Raw genomic sequence first — 17427 nt, forward strand, 5'->3', positions numbered from 1 at the left:
CCCACTCTGAGTGGAGCCCTCATCACTTGGGGTCTGGAAGGGGTACGAGCCAGGAAGCCAAGGATGAAGCTCCTCTTCGCGGCCACCTTTGCACTCTTTGTGCTCTCATCCTTGTTGGACGAGGCGCACTCGTCGGCCTACGACAAGATAGTGGCGCACAGTCGCATCCGGGCGAGGAACCAAGGGTAAGGAATAAATGTAGTTCTTTTGTCAAACAATCCGTTTTGGACACCCTGATACACGATTATGTCATTTTGTCTTATATCATTCTTCCATAAATGCATAAGAATTTCCCTTATTAGCACTGCTGTCTCTTGCAAATATTACATACATACATACATACATACAGGTGCATCTTAATAAATCAGAATATTGTACAGAAAAAAAAAACCAATATTTCATATGTAACTCATATATTACATGTATATTATAGAATTTGGAGTTTCCGTTAACTGCAAGCTATAATAATCCAAATGAATAAAATCAAATAAAAAATATTTCACCCTGTAAGGAGAAAATCTTATATGCGTTCCACTTTTCGACTGGTTAGCACATTTCTGGGAGTTCCATTTTTGGAACTGAGCACCTGAAACAAACAAAGCTTTCCACAATATTCAAATTTATTGAGAAGGACCTTAGCATTCATTTGTGAATGTATGAAAATGAGCATTTTGGCACTGGTGTCTTTTGCCAATAATGCATTACATACACATTTAGATTGGATATTGCAACTTTTGTACACGTGTGTTTATGTATTCAAATACAGTGGTGACCTTGAGGTACGAGTGACCTGACTTACAAGGTTTTGGAGATACAAGCTGTCATTCTGACAATTTTTTTTTGCTTTGACTTGCAAGCAAAAGTTGGAGATACGAGCACCGTATGAATCATACTGCCCTCATGTGGCCAAGGCGTGCACACCAGAAGGAGCAGCACATTGTCCATTGAATCGAAGCAAAAATTGTGCCAAAAACTGTTTAATTCTTTAAATCCTATTTAATGATGTCATTACTGTATGTTTTTTTTTATAACGTATGACATTACAGAGTGCTATTTTACTGATTAAAAATGTTGTTTTTGGGTGGAGTCTGGTAGTAGATTATTGGCATTTCCATTCATTTCAATGGGGAAAGATGATTCCAGACGAACGTTTTGAGTTACGAGCATGGTCACATAAATGAACTTGTATCTCAAGGCACCACTGTATAACGAACTTAACCAGTTCCTATGTATGATGACTACACAGTTCAACCAATGCCCCCCTTATCGTGCTTTCAATCATTTCTAAGAGTTTTTCAAGTGACTCTTAATCCCGCGTTTGAGCTGATTCATGTTTCCTTCCCCCCGACATCAATGCACCTCAGGCCCAATGTGTGCGCCTTGCAGCAAGTCATGGGCACCAGGAAGAAGTACTTCAGCACTTGTCGCAATTGGTACCAAGGCGCCATCTGTGGAAAGAAAGCGTGAGTAGTTTTGAGTCATCGTTCTCGGTTGTGAGTGAAGTTGGTTTCATTTACGATCACCGGTTCACTTTAAGGAACTTTTGTACAATTTGGAAATCTACTTAAATGTCAAGGAAACGTAATGTTTGCGTGACTTGGGATGAAACTGTATGAGGCTTTTACAGTGCAGTATATCGCGATTATAGTGACCAAATGCTAATTGGTATTATGACGATCGCGTAAAACCCCGTTTCTCATGGTTGATAGGGACTGCGTCAATCTTACATTACCCATAACAATAAATGGTTTACAGATGATTTTAGTTTGAAAAAGGAACTTCCACTCACAACCCAGACTAAACATAGCTCCTCCCAAACAAACATCTCTTTCAGCTGAGATGTCTCACTTCAACATACTTCCTTGACAGCAATGTACTACTTTCCTATTACAAAGTGCTTGCGGCCTATCAGAAAGAGCACCAAAAACTGAAGAAAATAAAAGCGATAATTTAGTAAATAGCTAGCTCGCTTCCACAGAAAAACACACAAGTCGGTGCATCTGTGAATAGTAAAGCGTGAATATGCGGGGCATTAAGGTATTAGTTTTGAAATCCAAAACAAGCGTGGGTGATTCGGAATGTGTTCACCCGCCATACAGTATACAATCAGTCAAACATTGCGACAATTTGGACGACATGCTAGACACACGTTTCCAATGTATGTGCGTTTATCTTTAAATGTCGTCCCTTGAGTGCAGTTTCTTCTGGGCAATAAGACATTTTCCACACAGAGAAACATCTGTTAGGCCACTTTAAGGATGAAACGGTTTGATCACATCCGAACGGGACCCGAAACTCTTTGTAGTGTTTGGATTAAAGGATAGTCTTGTTCATTAGCGTTTGGAGGGGGGCACTGCATGAGTGTCAGTGCGGTCAACCACTGACTCCAGGATGTGGATCTGAACTGCTGACACTATTCCGTTTTTAAGTCCAACTGCACATCTGATTTTTTTTTTCTCTTGCTCGCTTGCCATTTCAGGCTTCTCAGCACTTTTGTGTTAAAACAGGGACGGGAGCCATGTTTTTTTTTTTTGGGGGGGGGGTCATTCGTCTCTCTATTAAACGCCCAGCCCTCCGTCACCAACTCGCTCCATGCCCATGCCCATGCTCCACGTATGTTTTGGGTTCCAGCACTCCACATGATGGCTTCATCACGAACAGTTTAGATTCGCTTTTTTGTTGCATAGGATGACACTCTTGCGTGCCACGACACGGTGTAACACAGCCATTCCCAACCGCTGTGCCGCAGTACATGTAGATCATCAAATTATACAATTTCTCTTCATTTGCCTGAAAATGTTTCTTTCTTTCTTCAACTATACGTCACTGGCATAACAAGTAAATGATCTTCCAGCCTGTGTATCCACCTGATGCCACTCATACAACAAAGTATTAGCTTTGTGTTCAACTAAACAGGTGAAGATTTCACACCGAGTAAGTAAGGTTGAGGAAATCCCCATTGTTTCTCATGATATGTACTTTTTGGGGAAAATATTCCAACGTAAAACGTGTCTTGGCTCAACCAAGGTTGGGAAAGACTGGTGTCAAAGACTGCGGTTGGGTGTATGTAATGAAGCAAACGCGGGTTCAAAAAGCTCCAGTTAGCCCAATTATTTTGCAAATGTGCTACAATGCAGTCTCCCCCATTAAAACCTTTCAATGCTGCCTGTTTTTACTGGCACACAAGAAGAAGACCAGTGCAAAAACACAGCATTTTATTCTTTCAGCTCGAATTCTATGTGCGTTTTCCTCCAAAAGCTGCTGATTTGGGAACTGGATTGCAATGCAGAATATATTCTACTTGAGCAATTGACAGTGAGTCTCAGAGGAACGCTTTCTTTTTTAAGGAGATGCTGACGAGTCAAAGGTTTCTGAATCCTCGGCCAGACACAATCCCAGAGCAATGTCGCAACCCTTTTTTTTTTTTTTTTTTTTTTTTAAATATGCTGACTGTGCCCTGACTGGGCTGCTGTGTGAGCTCATCGCAGTGCCTCCAAGTCTGATACAAAACCACAAATAAGCACTATTAATAATACGGGTGATATTAACGATGTCATCCCATTTTTATGTAAGGATTACCGATGATTATCATCTTTAAATTGTTATGTCGAGCATAGCGTAGCCTGCAATTAGTATGTCAAAAAAAAGATAGATAGATAGATAGAGAGATAGATAAATAGAAAGAAATCACATTGAATAGTGCGGTAGCTGAACCAAATATGTTCCCTTGTTTTTCTTAAATGATGGTTGGACACATTTGGCGTTTTTGTCCTCTTTTTTTCTTCATCAGCTAATTCAAGCATGTGACATTTTTGGTGTGCTTTGTCCCAAAGAATGCCGGAATGTGCACAGCCTCACGATTATTGTCCATTTCCAAGAGCAGGTGACTCGCATATGGAGCTTTTCTCCTGTTTGCTTTCACGTGGAAATCGCTTCTTTTTCCACGTGGATATAAGGGAGACGATTGTTCACTCCTGAACACACTTTATTTTTGTTTTTTGGCTTTATTTATTTTTTATTTTTGGGCTTTATTGGATAAGGTTCTTGAATTTGTGTTCATGAGCGTAAGCAACAGAGCAGAAACTGAGCTCTAACTGTGTATATATAAACTGTATATATGTACGATGTGTATAACTGTGGTGTTCTTGTGGCTGTTTTTTTTAATATGTGGATAAGTCGCCTGCGCTGTCTGAAAGCCAAACGTGCATCCCCAAATATTTCTAATAGTGGAGACAAGGTCCAAACATGTTCATACCTGCGGAAGTGTTTACACCCAGCAGCTGCACTTTATATTTTTACTATCCTCCTCGGGCCGCCCTGGGTGATCTGCTGCAATTTTAGTGAAAAATCAACTTTGACGTCGATAGTTTTTGCTTTTGTGACACCTGACCTCAAACAGAACTCGTCATACACCGGAAACGCTGGGGTTGCTTTGATACGCTGTGTTGTGCAGGACAAACCATTGTTCTGTTCGGCGACGGCATCTCTCAGCGTTCCCGTGCGGTTTCCAAGGAGATGGCAATTTTGACTTGCTGTAAGAGCCCAATACTTAGTTCAACAGTTTCCATAGGAGAGACCATAAAAGGGTCTTTGTGCTGACCAAAATGTTTTAAATCCGACGTTACGCACTCTGCATTTCGCCGTGCCAAAATTAGGTTAACCAAATGCCAAGCGGCAACCAAACTGATTGTGAATCTTAAAATGGAGCACTCTCCGTAACATAAATCTACAATTTGAATAGAAGCTTAATCCAGGAGCCAGCTTTCCCATTAGAATCTGGAGCAAGATGCTGGATCACATGGCATCTTTTGCTACCAAAGGAGACAAACGGTAACATCTGGAAGCACCGCGACAACAATGCCGTCGATAGCCGACATATAATCTGACGATGCTTGAAGTCAACCTTTTAAAGGATTTGCTACCTGTCTGAGGTTTATAATGTGCTTGTTTCACTTACAGGACCGTCCTTTACGAGTGCTGCCCAGGCTACATGAAACTGGATGGAATGCGCGGTTGCCCTGCAGGTGCGTGGCGTTAAGCCCCTTTTGTTGGAGTCAATTTATACAACTTTTATTTGGGCATATCCTCCAAACCCCGCGAGCAGCTGCTTCTTGTTATTCCGGTAAAGGAAGCACTCACATGTTTCTGACACATGTAGTCGTGTTCTTTGGGGTGCACGTGTTAAAAGTTGTAGGAAGTCTGTTGGCTATCTGTTGTGAAGCACGTCAACCTCCAATTTTCCCCATTGGAAATAATGACAGTTGAAATTATTTCCTCCAGTGTCACATTGTAAAACCTTTTTTTTGTTTTTTTTTTCAACAGAACATGCGTTGTTTGCAAGTAACATTTATCATTCTTAACAGAAGTACGAGTCTAAAACTAAGTTGTAATATTTTTATGTTGAAACAATAAAACACTTTTTTCATTTTAATGATGAGGGAGGAGGGCATAATAAATACATTTTTGCAGATGTACCTCTTTTATTGACCTGCGCAGGTTTTAAAAAAAGATGTAGTTATGTCGTGGTGCAACGAGGCGCGTAGCAGCTAACTAGTCAGCAGCTAATTAGCTTGCCGCTAGCGCTATCAGCGGTCCACTGACTTTCCTCTTAGCAGCACTTGTTTGACGCTGCTCCTTCGTTTGGAACGAGTGTCATCAAAAGTCCACAAAAAGCCAACAAAAAAGATTAACATATAAAAGAAATTCTCACGTGATGCCATGCAGCACTTTTCTGCAAATCCCGAAAATCTTGGTCCTTTATGGGCATCACGGTGAATAATGATAAGCTTATCTGCCTGGTAGTTTTGAAGTTACATGTTTGAATCTCAGCTCAGGTCTTCCTGTGTGGAGTTTTCAAGTTCTCCATCGTGCTTGCATTGGAATCATCCGGGTAGTTGGGCTTCCTACCCCATTCCAAAAACAAGCAAGTTAGTTGAGTTAGTTTTCCCACAGAGGGCCATGATGAATGCGAAAACCATATAACAGTCATCCTATTATTACATATCCACAATTGCCCCTGCGTTTGATTGTTATTAGGAATATTTTAAACCAAAACATAGAATTTGGTAAAAAAAAAAAAAAAAAAAAGTAAAAAAAATGCTTGTAAAACTGGTTAGAGTGAAGAAAAAAAAAAAAGCATTTTCGAGACAGACTTTGCCAGAGTTTTTCGTTTTGTTTTTTTCCCCCTCCACAGTGGCCCCGATCGACCATGTGTATGGCACATTGGGCATGGTGAAGGCCCATTCCACACAAAGATACGCTGACATGTCCAAGCTAAGGGGTGAGATCGAGGGATCTGGCTCGTACACCTTCTTTGCACCCAGCAATGACGCCTGGGAGCTTTTGGATGAGGTGAGGTTCCTGATAGAGCCGAAAATACACAGAGGTGGCAAAAGTACTCATACTCTCTACTTATAAAAGGTTTAAGTACAGATACTTATGTAAAAAAGTAGAAGTACTGATTCAACTCCTGTAGCCTACTTGAGTAAGTAGTCTCTGATCTCTGAAATGAACTTAAGTATCCAAGTAAAAAGTATGAATTGATGACATACAACACCCGTTTTGATTACTTCAAATCACATGACATGTCGCATTTTGTTGTTTAAGAGCGAGCTAGCTTCGGCTCAACCTTGATGCTATCAAAACAATGCGATCCCACAGCACTGCTAACATTATGAACTGAGTAGAAAAAAATGCTAAATTAGCTAATGATAACAACTGAAAAAATACACCTTAACTGTTATGTTTTTTTTTTTTCAGATTACACTGGGAATTGTTAAACACCAAAAGCTATTGGTTTTTGGGTTGGCACAAGGCAACACGTTTACCCTGAATCACCCTACGGATGGCGAATATCATAATCGCTTCGCCGAATTTGTTGCCGTCACGATCCATGTGCTCTAGTTCACCTTACTCCATGTCACTGCTGTCCATGTTTCTTCTTCAGACCTTAAGATCTCAATTAATCACGATCTTGACCACAGTTAACGTTACCTCTATTTTTTTTTACATTGGATGGTCATCCATGGAGGTTGAAAAAAAGTAAGAAAACCCTCTTTTGACAACGTAAGGAGTGGAAATTACAGACATCTGTTTTCAAATGTAAGGAGTACAAGCAAAAAGTCGACAGAAAAAAAAAAATACTCGAGTGAAGTACAAATGCCTGACAACTCTACTTCGGAACAGTGACAAAGAAATTGTAGTATTTGTAAATATGTGTTATTGGTTACTTCCCACCACCGCTGATAGCAAATGTTCATCGTATTCTTCACCTTTGACAGAGCATGCGGACTGCGCTTGTGAGCAACATCAACATCGAGCTGTACAACGCCTTGCATTACCACATGGCCAACCAGCGCCTCCTGACCAAAGACTTACGCAACGGCATGACAGTCACCTCCATGTACAACGACCTGGGTCTTCTCATCAATCACTACTCCAACGGGGTGAGCGCCACCATCATTGCCTCGCCTCATGGCGTCACGTTATAAATGGTGTCTCGCCCCGCAGGTGGTGACCGTCAACTGCGCTAGGATCATCCACGGCAACCAGGTGGCCACCAACGGCGTTGTCCATGTGATCGACCGCGTCATCAGCGCCGTCGGGACCACCATTCAGGACGTTATTGAGGTTGACGATGACCTGTCCACACTGAGTGTGAGTAGTAGAGTCAGGGGCATTTATAGAAACCATTAATACTGGACAATAAGGCAATATACTGTAACAGAATGCAACTGTGCCACGTACATCATATTTGAAACGTTCGTCTTACCGCTTCCTTCTGTAATTACCATTCAAACTGTGTGATGTGCGGCGATGCATTTTGGGATCGTGCGCGCGTGAAAATGTATTTTGGTTAATGCCTTTTACAACGTCAAATGTGTAAAAAGTGCATGGGGTTACTGATTGTACATCGTTTTAATTCAAATTCAAATGTATTGCCGTGATTACGGCGCATATATCAGTCATTTTATTTGTATACATTTTTTAAACACTGTCACGATAATACAGATAGCCGTAATCATTTTGGTCACTATAATCGAGATAGGACATTTTAATAACGTTTCATATGTAGTCCTTATCAAGCAGCTAGTTCTGCTAACCATACTGCCGGATCGTCCTACAGGATATTGCCCAAAACTCTGGATTGCTGGACAAGCTGGGTCAGCCCGGACATTTCACTCTATTCGCCCCCACCAACGAAGCCTTTGCCAAGCTAGGAGGTGACGTGCTGGAAAGGCTCCAGAGCGACAAGCAGGTCCTCCAAGGTATAACACATATTTGCTCTCAGAGATGATGAATCGTCCCCAGACATCTCACAACCCTGCATTAGAGTCCACAACCTTAACACAAGGCTTCTTTGTAACTTAAAGGTGAAGGTACAAGCATAGATATGCATAAGTCAAAATTCGCAGACTCTTGTGTTTGCTTGACTCTTTTTTTTTTTTTGTCACAGTTTCAGTCGGCTCCAATTGGAAACAGCTGAAACCGCAATTTTCTGTGCAATGAGTCTGGAACGTGGTCGCCCTTTGGCAAGCCACGCATAACAAATTTTAGTGGGGAATAATAACAAAAATTAGTGTCTACTTTCAAATCCCGCATGTAATCATGGACGGAAAGTAAACAGATGAAAGAGAATATTAACAATGAAATAGGATCACACATCACACATTTACACTGATAAATTCCTATTGCGAGACAGCAAGTGTTATTTTGTTGAGATGTTTGTTAAACTATCCTAGAATTTCAAAAAAGGTGAAGTTGTTCTTGTCTGCAGCAACATAAAACAGCTTTCCTTGGAAGCAGTACTTATACAAAGCAGGCTGGTCAACCTCAAATATTTTATTGGCTGATGATGTCAGATCACACAATCCCACACAAAGTTAAACAGAACCGTGGCGGAATCCCAAGTGGTTATCCTCAAGGACCCAAAGGATCTAAGGGTCTTCTGGTTCCTCAGAGCTTCTGTTTGTAATGTAAAGCAGCCAACAAGCCCATCAAACAATGCGATTACATTTATTCCAAACTTGTCTTCTATTCCCAGCTCTTCTGAATTTCCACCTCCTGGACTCGGTGCAGTGCTCCGAGGCCATCATGGCCGGCACTTCTTATGAGACTCTGGAGGGCAACAACATTGTGATCGGCTGTGACGGCGAGAGCTTGACTGTCAATGGCATTAAGATGGTACGCAAGAAGGACATTGTCACAACCAACGGCGTCATCCACCTCATTGATCAAGTGCTCATGCCAGACTCAGGTTAGATCTGCCTTCTCTATTCCTCTTGTCCTCGTAGTCCTATGGTTTTGTGAATACTAAACATGCCTTCTCCATGCATTCAAAAGACCTCTGTCTTACTAACCTCAACCCTAAACCAAACTCCAACTCTAAACCTTAGCCTAACCTTAGTCCTACTGTTCTGTGAATACCAAACATATACTGTGCAATCACAAGGCTTAGAGCTCTGATATGACCCTGTTTTGACTGTGCCATGATTCTGTCTGCCTTTTAAGCTAAACAGGTGATGGAATTGGTGGGAAGCTCCCAGTCCACCTTTGGCGACATGGTGTCAGAGCTGGGTCTCTCTGCTGCCATGAGGCCTGAGGCCGAGTACACTCTCCTGGCCCCGCTCAACACCGCCTTCAACGGTAAGCACCATACTGTCCAATCCAATGCGTCATAAAACTCCATGTTCTCCCACTCGGAATGTAGCTACGTGGAAGCCCCGGTGTTGTGTTTGTCAAATGTGTACGTACAGTCAATGGGGACTGGATACTTTATGGGTTTGGAAGGAGTGCTAGGAATTCACAAGGCGCCAACAGCTGGTGGTAACAGAAACTTCGAGTTCGCTCTGGAAATTCTTCCCAATGTGGGGACATGATTTGAAGCTTATTTCACATGGTTCAGCCGGCGAGCTCAAGCTTGTGTCATAAATCACTCATAACCGTATTACAAACTGCTACTTGTAACGGATGATCACAATATTGTCTGCACAATCGAATGAGTTGTATGAAATAAATCCCAAAGATTTGAATGGTTACTTGTTATTAATTCATGCATATGTTTACATTGCCGCTTGCAGTGGTATACAACTGCATCGTCCTGAGAGCTGTTTCTGTGTTTTCGCTGCAGATGAGGTGATGTCCATGGATCAAAGGATGCTCAAGTTTATCCTGGAGAACCACATCCTGAAGAAAAAGATCATCCTCGGACAGCTTTACAATGGCCAGACGCTGGAGACAATTGGCGGGAAGCTTCTGAGGGTCTTCATCTATCGCACTGTGAGTCGTCCTTACTGAGAACCGTCAATCCTTGTGCTTTTGAGGCATAATCTCAAGTGTTTTGTCTCTGGTCTTCTGTAGGCCGTGTGCATCGAGAACTCCTGCCTTATCAGAGGTAGCAAGGAGGGAAGCAACGGAGCGCTCCATCTCATGAGGAGCTTCCTCAAACCGGCCGAAAAATCCGTGTATGAGATTCTGAGAGATAATGGCGGGTTCAAGTAAGTACAGCTGCAGTCTTTAAGAAACCAGACCTTGGCACTGAAAGCAGCATTGTCAATCATTCCATTAATGGCACATGTATAGGTATGAGAAAGGGATGTTGTTGCAGTATTCCGGTGCCAAGTTCCTCTCTGTCCCGCAGGATCTTTTTGTCTCTGATGGAAGATGCCGGACTGACTGCGTTGTTGAGACAAGAGGGAGACTTCACCTTATTCGCCCCTACCGACAAGGCTTTTGCTGGTTTGAAAGAGAGAGATTTCACTCTGCTGAAGAGTAGGCCTCCCGCACACCAAGTATGAGCACATTTACGGTGTTGCTCGTCGATGATTACTTTTGCCTCTCTTTAAAATTAGGTGACGTAAATGCTCTCCGAACCATCCTTCTGTACCACATCAATAATGGCATTTTCATTGGTGGCGGTTTGGAGACTGGAGTGACGAACCTTCTCAAGTCCCTGCAAGGCAGCAACCTCAAAGTGATGTTTGTGAGTAGAGTTACACGTATTTGCTTTTTTTTTTTTTTTTAGCTTATCAAGCAGTTATTTGTGGAGCAATAATCAAATGATCTGGTAGCTATTATCATGTGGAGTCCTCCAAGGTCTTGGGTTTGAGGTTTGTGGATGTTGTCTTTCGCAGGCAAACGACACCATGCGAGTCAATTCAGTCCAAATCCCCGACTCTGACATCATGGCCACAAATGGAGTCATTCACTTTGTCAACCGACTCTTGTATCCCGCAGGTAAAATTTTCCACTTTATATCAAATCTGTCCAACTGTATGACCCCCCTAAACAAATCCCTATCAACCCTGGTATTGTTGGTTTTTTTATGAGCTTTCCTGCACTTTTATGCAGATATCCCTGTTGGAAGCCAGGATCTCCTCTCGCTACTGAAGAGGCTCATTACCTATATACAGATTAAGGTTAGTCATGACCTCATCCCACTGTACCCGTACAATACCGCAGAGATTTTTATACAGTTGTATTTGAAACAAGTTCCCATTATTGTGTTCATAACAGCACTTGAGACGGTTGACAAAAGTAGTGACTTGCTAACCTGCCCACGAGGTAGAGCCATTTTAAACTGTGCTTTTGTCCTTTTACATAATACATGGATGATGTCCGGTTGGGTACACTGTGATAGCCATCCTATTTGTATTAAATGGAAGCTCGCCAAATGCTTCACGATTTATCATTGTCCATCTGTCTCGTATATTGTAGGCCTACGTGGTATCAATTTGGTAGCAATTGAAGAAAATCTGTAGGACTACTTAATCTTCGAAAGGACCCCTGGAAATGGATGCTTTAAAACAAAGTTCTTTTCATAAAATGTTGAAAGAGCCCAGGCCTTTTCTTGAGACTTTTTGTGGGTTTACTGATGACACACCTGCCTACCAAATTTCACGCCGCTAAATGAAACTGTATAAACGTTCTGTACAGCATTGTGTGTACTCTGCACTAACATACTTCCCCTTTGGAATTTCCAGTACATTCCAGGCTTCCGATACCAGGAAATCCCCCTCACGTTTTTGAGTGAGTAATAAAACAGCTGAAATTGAATGCACACTATTTATTACACGTTTTGAATCCCCTGAGAGATGTTCTGCACCGCCGTTAATGACTTTATAACTCCTATTGTCATGAGAGAAGATCATCAACACAAGTTGTTGAAGCTACAGTTCGCGTAATGACGATTAAGCGTCAACCTATGTAATGTGATTCCCCATCAGGAAATTCTTGCACAAGCTCTGGTTAGCAAGAGGACTGCATCAAATGTACAAGTAGTTTCATCTACCTATTTGCCAATTCTCATACAATAGAAGTCAGCGCTCAGCAGTGAAAGTGAAAATATAAATCGCAGGCAATAATTGAGGTCAAATACTGTTTACACTCAACAAAAGGAAGATTAAAGTAGCAAGCGGTTGCATGTTCATGACTGGTCTTACAGATCACTTCGCCTACATCAGTTTAATTCTCTTTACACCGTGAGTGACAGGTACACAGGCATTTGAACCTATGCACTTCTATTTGCACCTTTTCATCAAGCAGTCAGCTACCAGAAAACCGTCTTTGTTTTATATCCAGACTGCCTTCCAAAGGGAGTCCCTGGGCCTGGTGGACTCCCCCGTGCCGAGTGGCAAAGAACCCACAGCAATCTCTGTCACATATAATGTACAAAACAGATGCCACTGTTTTGGTGCTTTTTTCCCCAATGTTATACAGATGCGTCCAGTGATGGTTTCCTTCCTTGGCACGTGTTGCTGACCTCCGCAGAGCTCAAAGAAAAAAAAAAGCGCACTCTAGCAGCTTACAAGCAAACGGACAAGACATTTACACAAACACCAATATGAATTCAAGCTGCGAGCAGTGATTAACAAGCCCTCGCGCCCCCTTTTTCATGCCGAATCATCAAAATGATCAAACTTTTGACACCATGCTCTGCCCACATTAGATAGGGTACGCAACAACAAAAAAGAAAAAGATTTGCAATTTAGAATCCCCTGTATGAGATAACTGCTTTCAATTGTGGCTCATTTGGGCGAGTTCCCCAGCAGGAGTTCGTCAAACATTTGCCCAAAATTGTGGCTTCATACCCAAATAGTAGCTGACTTTCTGTTCAATTTTGCTTTTTCCCATGGTAGGTATGCACACCCAATCTCATGTCATTGAATGAAACTGGTTTCCGGCTGATTTTTGAGCTACCAAGTTTTAGGGGTTCACCAGGATTTAAGCTCTTGCAAAAATTGGACCTTGCAAAAATTGGACCTTTCTGATCCAGCGAAAGGTCCATTTGTCATCATACATCCATCCGAATGGGAGTTACTCTGTAAGGTGTCATGAAACAGGTTTTTTCATTTTGTCTTTCCCCCGCCTTATTCAGCTCCCGACGTGACCAAAGTGACGAGGGTCATCCAACAGGAGCCGTCCATCACCAAAGTGACCAGGGTCATTGAACGTGAACCCACCATCACCAAAGTCACCAGAGTTGTCTCAGGTATGTGTTTTTATGGAAGGAAAACCAGAACAATCAGCACAGAGTGGCTCTTGAATGAGCCGTATGAGCTTGTTCTGGTCAATTTCCAAATGGTTGCAGATGACTTGTTGTGTCATTGTTGTTTCCAGGACCTCAGTACTCAGTCAGCACTGGCACCTCCCACGTTGAAGTGGACGGTCAGTAAAACATGTTTACTGAACCTCATTAGAAGTGTAGTAACCCTTACACCGCGAATACAAGTTTGCTTTAATTATGATGTTTTCGTTTCCCTTTAGGAACTAACCTTGCAGAAATCTCTACCATCGAAAAGGATAACAATTTCGATGGCGACCGACTTGTCAAAATGATCAAAGGTGAGTTTGAAATGACCGGTCCTTACACGCTAGCAGTGGGCAGACACTGCTTGAGCTGATGATGTTTGCTTGCCTTCATATAGAGGGCGTTTCAAGGAGAAAACCTACCCGAAGAGTTTTAGGTAAAGCAACAATTCAGTCGGTGAATGCCATTGCTGAGAAAAAGCATTTAATACAGAGCAGCTTGCTAACTGGTTGAGTCTGCATTCAACTGTCAATCAATGGCCGTGTCTTTAAAGAAACAGTTTGAGATGTGCGTACTGCTGCTGTGTGTGTTTCATTCGGAGAAACTGGGAAGTAGGACATTTTGACTGCTTTCATTCGCTATAGTATATTGCAAAGTCTTGCATGGAAACTGCTTCATAGATGTATATCTTCTGCACATTACTATTTGACCCTCCGCTCCCAAAGTCTGTAAAGACAAAGACCAGGTCTATAGAGCTGCTGCATTGTGCACCCTTACAAGAAGGAGGCAGCAGGTGGCAGTAAAACGACCTTCGGTGTGGCTTTATTGGGGCCTGAGCAGGAAGTGGTGCTGAAATGTATGTATTTTACGGGTCCAGCGGTTTCACAGATTAACACGGAATTGGGTGAACGTATCTATCATGACGGCACGTATGAAAAAGTCCCATTCCAGAAATAACACAGTAAGTCAGCCATTTTGGTTTTATGCTGCCACATTTTCCGTGGATTCCATTGCTCATACTTGGATGAACTCTTAACAAGGAATTCCATCAAACACGACCCAAAAACCAGGTATGCTAGAAGTATGGCCCACTCTAACTTGCCAAGATTCTTTGCCTTTACTATCTAATGAAGGTGTAGCATGGTGTCAAAATTTGATGAGTATTTTGAGGGGGGGGGGGGGGGGGGGGGGGCATTCTCAGTTTCATTAAAGGATGCAGGAAAATGTCTCAATGACCCAAGCCCGAAATTGAACAAAAAGGTTAGCCATTTTGGTTCAAAGCTTTTTTTAATGTCAGCAGAGTATGGCGTGAAAGTTCATAGGGGGTGTGAGGGCCTTTTAATTAGGTGTTGTTGCTTGACATTGGCCGCATGAAAACCAAAACCAAGCTTATCGCAGGTCTTCGGCCCTGTTTTTCTTTGGGATATTTCCTACTTCCCATAGGTTTCAATGGCAGAATGCCACTGCTTTCTTGCTAAGAGCTATTTGATGTCAATGCTGCCCGTTATTACCAATACGCCAGTTAAGTGTTAGGTTTAGACACACAAATCTAACCCAAGCAAGGAAAGCAAGTGACTACAAAATCAGCCTCCCACCAAAAGGTCCACGAAGAATGCTCACTTTAGTCTCTATGTATTGTGGTCGTTGGGACCCAATCACCGTCCAAACCTACCCTTCTCTTACAGACCTTCCCGATCTGATGCAAGATCGACAAATGTAAATATAGTTTTGTAACCATTTGAAGGAACAACTTCCAAATCATTGGCCTTGAAAAGGACAATCACGAAGCTTCCGCCAGTCAGCCTGGCTTAGTGGAACGTCTGGAAACGAGTAAACATCCAGCTGCTAGGCAACAAAAACCACCCAGCAGCACTAATTGAATCCCTGGTATCAGTAACAGGAACAGTAACACAGTAGAACAGGATCATGGGTCATATATTTTCCCCCTGATCTAGATGGATCATAATGGATTCAGGAATTAGGTTTAAGTGGTAACATTCGGAGCATGGAACCTGCAAAGATGTTATAATAAGTAAGCATCAGATGTTTAATGAATCCAAGTGAATGGAGTGACTATATTTGGGTTATCCAAAAAGCTCACCGTAGATTTCATACGGTAATAATGTTAATATGCATATGTTTCATTGGAACATTTGTACTTTTTCCACATAAAATGAACTGTGATTGCCAGACAACTTTAAGGGCCTACTCACCAATTCGTGTTTGAGCCCACGAGACAACTAAAGTTTTGTAAATGGGGCTCTTGTGAGTGCTCCGATGCATACTCAAGATCAAGATCAATCAATAGAAATGTACATGGTCATGTCTTGTCCTATAATTAATGTTAACACTCCTCCAGCCAGTTACTCATAATAACCACCACAATAGAAATAAACAGAACAACTAGAAATAACTAAGAGTACAAAGTCCACAACCCATTGCGCAACACACGTACACGAAATTGATTTGTGTGATTGCTTCTCTAGCCAGCTATTGATGATAACTGCCGCCTTGCACAACAGAATGAAATGCCCACCAATCCATGACTGTACCGCTTGTCAAAGGTGAGACAGAGTTTATCCCAGCTGACTTTGGGAGAAAGGAAAGGTACACCCTGGAAAAGACAAATGAACCACGTGTCACTGTAAATGGGCTGGCTCTTCTCGCCAGTTATACACGATAACCCATCCATCCATTTTCTAGCGCTTATCCGAGGTCGGGTCGCGGGGGCAGCAGCTTGAGCAGGGACGCCCAGACTTCCCTCTCCCCAGCCGCTTCATCCAGCTCTGCCGGGGGGATCCCGAGGGGTTCCCAGGCCAGCCGAAGGACGTAGTCTCTCCAGCGTGTCCCGGGTCGTCCCCGGGGTCTCCTCCCGGTGGGACGTGCCCGGAACACCTCACCAGGGAGGCGATAACCGCAACGGCATAATTCACCAGGACCAAAGTCGGTCACGGTCTCAGCGAGAAATCTTGTTTTTTCTTCCCAAATTGGCCATGTCTGTGTCTGTTCATGCGACTCCGCATGCATTTATGTTGTGTTGCCATGATGGCTGCTGCACTATTTGGACTAATGCCGTTCATTTTGCATCCTCTGCTGTCTAGCGTATCAATGTATACTCAGAGAGGAGATCTTTCAGCACTTCTGCTTGGCCAAACTTAATGTTTCCATAAAGGCAATGATGATGCAGAGCCTCTAAACTCCCTCAAAAACACCTCCACCACCTTGGAAAAATCCATTAAAAATGTTCTTTTCCTTCTTGTCTTCCAAGCTGGCACCAGGCGAAGAGGAAGGGACTTAGCCTCGACGAAGGGGAGTGACCGGAATTAAAGCAGCAAGGCTTCAAAGCACAGCAGGTTGAAAGTGGCTTGCCGACACAGGGACGCACTTTAAATGTCATTTCAAGTATGCTCTTGGTGAAAAGAAAATTGTTCCGGTAAGCAAGCTCGACGGTACGTTGAATGCAAATCCACTTTAAGGGTCTCAGATGCAAGCAAAAGAACATTCATTCTGACTTTAATACGAGCCATTAGTGTAGCAATAAAAGAAAAAAAATACTATACTTTTTCCCTGTGCCTTTGCCGCAGTCAAAGCAATGAAACACAAGTAGAAGATTTTGTAAATCCGAGCATGATAAATAAGTAGATAAATGTTTTCAGACCCTGAAATGCTGTTATCTCCGCTGACGTTGAAGTTGTTGAAATGTTTCATGCACATTTTTATGTGTCTCTCATTTCCAACAATGTATCCATCTCGTGGTTTCCCCGCTTTCTCTCTTTTTCCCAACCATTTTCCAATAAAGTGCATTCTTTGATATAAACATGCCACTTTTTCCAAAAGGACACCTGAGAATGATGGCTTGGTGTATTTCTAAGTTTCTTAAAAGGCCTTTTTATATCCAA

The 17427-nt window shown here is 42.5% G+C and overlaps 1 protein-coding gene across 2 annotated transcripts; it reads left to right on the forward strand.

Moving 5' to 3' along the window:
- Nucleotides 1-6: 6 nt before the first annotated feature.
- Nucleotides 7-17345, forward strand: postnb (periostin, osteoblast specific factor b). Of its 2 annotated transcripts, XM_061782810.1 has the most exons (21): nucleotides 8-185; nucleotides 1365-1463; nucleotides 4960-5024; nucleotides 6194-6351; nucleotides 7281-7445; nucleotides 7510-7656; nucleotides 8126-8267; nucleotides 9044-9256; nucleotides 9511-9645; nucleotides 10130-10278; nucleotides 10360-10496; nucleotides 10640-10770; nucleotides 10851-10981; nucleotides 11133-11235; nucleotides 11350-11417; nucleotides 11982-12027; nucleotides 13376-13489; nucleotides 13618-13665; nucleotides 13765-13842; nucleotides 13926-13964; nucleotides 16797-17345. In XM_061782810.1, exons 1-21 carry the CDS (start codon nucleotides 64-66, stop codon nucleotides 16853-16855), a joined length of 2349 nt encoding a protein of 782 aa, XP_061638794.1. In that variant the 5' UTR covers nucleotides 8-63; the 3' UTR covers nucleotides 16856-17345. The 2 variants fall into 2 exon arrangements, with proteins under 2 accessions (XP_061638795.1, XP_061638794.1); XM_061782811.1 differs by lacking the exon at nucleotides 13926-13964 and having other exon boundaries at nucleotides 7-185.
- Nucleotides 17346-17427: the final 82 nt, after the last annotated feature.

The sequence above is a fragment of the Phyllopteryx taeniolatus genome, chromosome 8 (genome assembly GCF_024500385.1).
Source record: "Phyllopteryx taeniolatus isolate TA_2022b chromosome 8, UOR_Ptae_1.2, whole genome shotgun sequence".
Lineage (NCBI taxonomy): Eukaryota > Metazoa > Chordata > Actinopteri > Syngnathiformes > Syngnathidae > Phyllopteryx > Phyllopteryx taeniolatus.